This window comes from Lingula anatina, chromosome 5, assembly GCF_051362555.1.
Source record: "Lingula anatina isolate TDL-2025a chromosome 5, LinAna3.0, whole genome shotgun sequence".
In the NCBI taxonomy this organism is placed as follows: domain Eukaryota; kingdom Metazoa; phylum Brachiopoda; class Lingulata; order Lingulida; family Lingulidae; genus Lingula; species Lingula anatina.
Window position 1 is genome coordinate 732,176 of NC_141771.1, and position 6,655 is coordinate 738,830.

Sequence of the window (6,655 nt, forward strand, 5' to 3'; positions counted from 1 at the left end):
CAAGAATTTGCGCCTTTGGGGGGTGGGGGGTGGGGGGAACATGAGGATCTAGAAGTTGCCAGACAAACTCTTGCACTTATTTACGCAATATTTACAGCAAGTGTCTTTTCAATAAGTTTTCATTACAAAATGCTTTTACTTTGTGAGAGATTATTTCCTATGTTGAGACACTCAGTGTGTCTGTAAATATTCTGATCACTAGCACTGCATCTGCCCGTGACGTCCAGACGCCGTTCCACACACCTGCTGTTCATCCTACAACTGACAATCCTTATTTTTGCGTTACTTCATATTTACTGAGTAGATTTGTTTGGCAAAGGCAGATTCCTTTCGAAAATCGACATAATCGGATTATTTTTTTTTTGAAGTAATTTATTTTTTTGTTTTTTTATTGCAAGCACTGTATTTTGGCGCCATTCGCCCTAAATGTGCTCAACACCTTTTTTATTACACTTTAAATTTGCTAGGTTGGTTTGTATAGTAAAACAAGAGGTGAAGATAATTTTTAATTTTTTTTGGTAAATATTTTGGTAATGTTTTTTTTTTGTTAGATGTCTGAACATTTGCCAGCTTTGCTATCGAGTTTATGTGACTTTCATGACGAAATATCCCGTTGTCATAGACTTGCAATGTCGTGGATACTTCCGTTCCCAATTGTTTGTTAAAGACTTATGTAATGCGCAAGCCCAAAAATTTTGCTTTTTACAGCGTTTTTTTACTTGAAGAGTGCTGGTCCGAAAATAAAAAAAAGCCTCTTGAAATTAGAGTTTCATCCGAACACTTCCAAACGGTACACCCACCTATAATGTTGAATGAACTTTAAAATATCTCATTACCAAATGATATACGGTTTAATATAACACCATAAATAATTTGTCTTGAAATAAGGAAACGGCGACTCCACCTCTTATTGCGTACCAGACATGAAGTTCGTGGTTGGACAAATAAATCGTTTAATTCCTATGTTCGTGTAATATCTGCTAATAACCTGATCACGTGACATGGCGGCGTGCTATTAAAATTTCAGCAGGTTCCCTCATCAGCAGAGGTGTCCTGGGAACGCCTTGATGAATCAGCAAAAAGGGAAGTACATGCAATATATTTGTTTCTTAGAACACGACTTCAGAGTCGGTGTAAGGAAACTGGTGTAACAGAAAATCCGCCATCCATATAGTTATAAGGTTAGGGTTAGCCTGACCTAGAGGCGGGTCAAAATCTAGCGCTAGCGCTAGCGCTAGGCTACAAATGAGTAGGAAGCGGACTCTCTATCATGGGGAACTCTCTGTCACGTTACACTGGCATGTCTTCAATATTCTTTCTTCTCTCTCTCTCTCTCTCTCTCTCTCTCTCTCTCTCTCTCAGCCTTCGCCACTGGCACAATAACTGGACCTTCAATCCACAGGCATGTAGTCAGCAATTTCAAAAAGAGGGCTCTTTCTCTGTAAAAAGTGATGCGATTCACCCCCTCAGTCAACTCTAACTGAGAAAGGGCATAGAAACTAGATTAAATTTTGAGTCAGTGAGGACTTTTCCGGCCAAAATGGAGGTTCATTTGACCACCCTGGCCTCCAGTTTGGCCGGAAAAGAACGTGCTGCCACCATGCAAACGCCGTGATCGGGTAAACTGAACAATCAATACCCGAAAACAAACAGTGCAATGGCTGTGTTCTGAAGCACTGATGGTGTAATTTACATCTGTATCTTCATACATATATAAACAATTGTACGCGTAACTTACACGAAACACTGTGATCAGTAGAGTTCAGTGCTGAATATCGCTCTAGTTGTCTCCAGTTATCAGTTGCTGGACCAACTCGTTTACTGATTTTAATCACTGATATTACCAACGTCAAGGTCTGGTGGCCGTAGTTTAGAAACAATGCGGTATTTCCTGGTCACTCTGTGTGTTACTCTGGTGTTACTGCGTGACGCGTTCTCTCAGACTACTTCCCGTACAACCTCTGGCACCGCAGGGAACACCACAAGGGGCACCACTTCTGGCACCACTGCTGGTGCTACTGGGGGAACCACTCCCTCCGCTACCACAGACGCTGCTGGTACAGGGGGCACCACGCCTGGCTACACCGGTGGCACCACGCCTGCGCCAAGCGAAAACACCACTGCGGCACCCGCCCCTACCACCACCCAACAGTCAGATGAGGCCGCTATGAGGGACGTCCAGCGTAAGATAGCCTACACACAGTTCATGATCGGCAAGATGGACGAACTCATGCTAAAGTATTGCCCTTCGTATCCCCCGACCTACGTCCCCGAAGCCACGTACAATATAACCAGACGCCGGCGCCAAGAAGAAGCAGACGACAGACAGATTGAAAAACTGAAGTTGATGCAGTATCTTTTTAAGTGTTTGTTGGATGACCTGATAGACAAGTACTTGGATTGCAAACTTTCGCCGTAAGTACTGTAGTAAATTCTGTGTTCCTGTTTACACGGAGCGTTCTACTTTAATCTTTAGTCTGTACCAGTATACTTTGTCAGGTCCTAACATTTAACACGTCCTAAAATTTTATTACACTAAAGGGGCTTTGCTCCCCCTCACAGTTTTGGATAATTTCTGCCGTCTGGGCTTAAGTTTATTTTATATACAACATTGGTCAAAAAGGTTGTCCCACCCCCATTTCCATGTACTTTTATTTACAAACGATCACCTCACAACTGTGAACTGTTACAAATAGTGCTTTTTATTACGGATACCGTGTCTAACATGATTAATGGTTTAAAAAATACAAAATAGTGGTGAAAATATACACATTTTATACCATTTAGTAAAATTTTATAAGAGGTACCCCCTCAAATCGACTGTTTCACTGTGACTTCTACAGATGTAAAGAAATGTCTATAAAATTGAAAAGACGCCATCAAATGTCACCAAATTCACACACAATGAGCATTAGGGTGTGCTCGTTGAAGATCACGTGCCTAACAGCGTGTGCGTCTACCGCATACTGCAATTATCTCCTGTAGACGGCGCGACAAGCATAGACATTTCTTTTTTCAAAGCAAAGAGTGGTTATGTTCTATGTGAATGTATAGTAACTTACTGCATCTTAATCGCAAGAATTTAATGAGGTGTTTATGTACTATCAATGATGGGGGATATTTGTATGAATGATCGCACACAAATATCCTTCATCTCGATACCCTACTCTTATATTCTACCTTTAAAGTGGGGCGGAGTGAATGCTGACTCCTCCACTGTACGTGTCTATAGTTCAGACACACATATCCCAGTGTTTTTGTAATGCTTTTGAAAAAATATATACATCTTAACATTTATCACAAATCGTCAGATTTTCAAAGCAAACTCCCCAAACGTTAACATTTCTAGAATTGAGTCACAAATCAATGCTTACATATGTGACGTATAAATTATTCATTCTGGACCTCGGCATCGGTGAATCTTTCCACTGTATGTCTTCAGTGAGGGTGTTTCTCGTCCACAGGCCTGGCTACGTCATCGTATACTCCGCCCCCGACTGCCTGCTGCCCGGTGAATTCACGACCACGCCTGCTGGTCAAGGGGGTGTGGAGCGTGCACGCTTAACTCACGTTCTCTGCCTCGCCTCCATCTTGGCATGTCTGCTGGTATCGTGACTAGAATTTTAAAAGAGATCTTAACACCGTTTGCACCAAGTGACCCTCAGAGAATATTCCAGGATTCGGCACACGCCCAAAGACAGTTAAAACCTCCACAATACTACATGTATAATTGTCGACAAACACGGTCAAATGGATGCTATGCTTCTTACATCTTTCACTCCACAAGGGTTTGAACAGACGCTTCATTGTAAACTGACATTTTCGTTCTCTTTCAGGCCTGCAGCGGTCCCTCAAAAGTAACAGATGACGTCATCACGCCGCAGCACCACACGGATGCCTTCTGTACATGGATATTTTAATGACTCTTCAGTTAGCTGCGGTGTTGAATATAAACAAGTATTTAAATTAGCGACTTTTGCTTCCATTCAGAAAAATACAGACTGGTGAAAACTATCGCTTATTTTAGCTGGAAAATGGTCTGGTGGGCAAAACGCCTCATCCGATATTCTGTATTTGGATAAAAACTGTGCCTTCTATGCTGGTCGTCTTATTATTTGTTTTAAAGCTTCAAGATATATATGTTTGCTTTATCTTTGCGCCCTTGGATCATAGGGGTATTACTCAATAACAGTTGACAAAATCAGAAACACGGACAAAGCTGGTGGTCCAGTATCTCTCAAAAGAAAGGATGAATTCAGTGAAAATACGTAAAAACGCGCCCCGTCTCATGCTATACAGTTCCACCCTGGTCGGCTTAATCTTGGTTACTTTCGACACCCTTTTTCTTTTATTTCAACCACTGAATTCTTAAATACAGGAAGCTGGACGCTAAGGAGAATTTCCTATCCCCGTCGCAAAATTTTCTGAATGATTAGAATAAAGGCATTCCTAATATAACAATAAATATATAAAACAAATACACACTTTGAATTACTAAAGCTGGATTCAACAATTTTACTTGTAGTCAAATTAAAAGTTTGACTGTATAGCGTACCCGGTATGGAAGCACTTCATACTGCCTTTTACTGCATTCAACAGGTAGGGATTCTTAAGCAGGTTTTCTCCTTTTTTTAAGAAATCGTGTCAGTACTTTTGTTTAAAAAGAAAAATATTCACCCTTTGTTTATTTACACTTTTTTACGACTACAACCCCCACTCCCCCCCCCCCCAACCACCCACCCCTCCCACCCCGGTATTCTTGGATATCCACTTCCAGGGCCACAGATTGAATTTCCACTACATATTCACAGATATGCCTGTGGCCAATAATGTGCACATTTTGTGCCCTCATAATTGTGGTATAAAAGGCCGCAGACATGTATGTGAATATTTAGTCAAAAATCCATCTGCGGCACTAGTGTAGGGTACCCTGCTCGGGGCTCTGCTAGGATAGTTCACATAAGATCATATAATTCAGTTGTCAGTTGCGAACTACTTCCTGGTTTTCACAAGGTCCTTCACTTCCTGCAAAAGCCTCTCTCCTCCGGTACCCTCTATTACAAGGTCTAAAATCTCTTCCTCCTTCTATCACAGCTATCGCATTGGAGTAAGTATTACCAAAGACGATTTCATCAGGGCGCGGTTGCACCACAGGGCCATAAATTTGTACCGCCACAACTGTCGTAAACGGCAACGCCTGGCATCCGTGCGCCAGTTACTCAAGATCGTCTGGAAAGGCAGAATTTCTAATGGCCTATAATGAGGAAGTAATAAAACACGCTAACATAAGGAAACGCGCTAACATACCAAGCGTTGACGCTTTGCGGACCTTCACTGGACAGGTCAAGTTATTGGTCAGGAAACATACATTGGATTTTATACCAACATCCTGGGCAGTGTCGCCTACATTTCAATTGGTGCTGAAACCCGGTTTCTTTTCTGTCCAACACATATTAAAACAGGACGAAAAACGGAGACTTAACTTAGAAAATGTTTATTCCTTCAACAATCCAAAAATGACTGAATCATATGCTCATAAGTTAATAATTTATAAAACGCAGCATCATTCAGCTAAATGTTGAACCAGTTAGTGAAAAATTTATGAGAATTAACAACCATTAAATATATGTAATAATGGATTAGTCAGTTCTGAGAGCCTGTCAACATGAAGATATTTCAAACTGAATAAATTATAATAATTTATAAGAAATAGTGATACAGATATTCACCTTTTATAAAAAACAAGGCAGCAAAGCTGTCAAATGTACAGACAAAAACCAGAAAATAAAAACGCAGGAAATAGGATACTGTCAATTCTGATGAACTAATGTATTATGCTTACTGTAACTGCATAGCCAACATCAAATTCTTATTCTGCATAACATTGGATTAGGATGAAAGTAAAATGTGTATCAAGCATTAGACTAAGTTCCCATACCTAGATCAATCTAACAGGATCAATCCAACTCCAAGGGGTTTCTCACTAAATTGCTTTCAGTCTGAGAGTCTTAGGATTCTGGCATGCCAGTTTCAGTAGGCGTGACAGACAACTAAGCCACTTACATTGATTGCAATTTAGCGAGAATTCTGGATAGATCGATCCACAGTTAGCGTGATAGGGTCTGGAAATAGTCCCTAAGGTGTCAGGCTGATAAGAGTTAAACTTTGGAAATGCCAGAATGAGGTACAGTGAAAATTACACACACAAAAAAAAATTGCTTAAACTCATTATATATATATATATATATATATATATATATATATATATATATATATATATATATATATATTATTATTATTATTATTATTAATTTTTTTTTTTTTTTTTTTTTGGCTGTATGTCAATCCTAAGAATCATTCTTGTAACTTAACAAAATACAGAAAATGTTACAAAGTAAGAGTACAGGGCTCCTGGCAGATGGAGTGATAAGTCACAACTTGAAAATGCCAGTATAGCACACTGTAAACCTGCATTGCCTCCAAAACAGAAAACAATCACACTGGTTTTCAAACACAAGCTGCGCACTTCTGTCTTATGAAACTTTTCACTAAGTTTCAGTATCGTAAGTAACATGGTTTTCCCTTAATAGCTATCCTGGCAGCAGTGTCCAAAATAGGGTTTTCTTCAACTTTCATGCAATAAAACATAATACTT

At 40.0% G+C, this 6,655-nt stretch overlaps 1 protein-coding gene across 1 annotated transcript; it reads left to right on the forward strand.

The window, feature by feature from the left end:
- The first annotated feature begins 1,725 nt into the window (after positions 1-1,725).
- LOC106180095 (uncharacterized) lies at positions 1,726-4,097 on the forward strand. The gene is made up of 2 exons (XM_087013575.1): positions 1,726-2,415; positions 3,837-4,097. The coding sequence occupies exons 1-2, from the start codon at positions 1,880-1,882 to the stop codon at positions 3,859-3,861; spliced, it is 561 nt and encodes a 186-aa protein (XP_086869701.1). The 5' UTR covers positions 1,726-1,879; the 3' UTR covers positions 3,862-4,097.
- Positions 4,098-6,655: the final 2,558 nt, after the last annotated feature.

Excerpts from the sequence above, each read along its gene's own strand:
- LOC106180095 (XM_087013575.1), top strand. The coding sequence starts at position 1,880 with ATGCGGTATTTCCTGGTCACTCTGTGTGTTACTCTGGTGTTACTGCGT. Across the intron at positions 2,416-3,836 it reads TTGGATTGCAAACTTTCGCC|GCCTGCAGCGGTCCCTCAAA; the intron begins GTAAGTACTGTA and ends GTTCTCTTTCAG.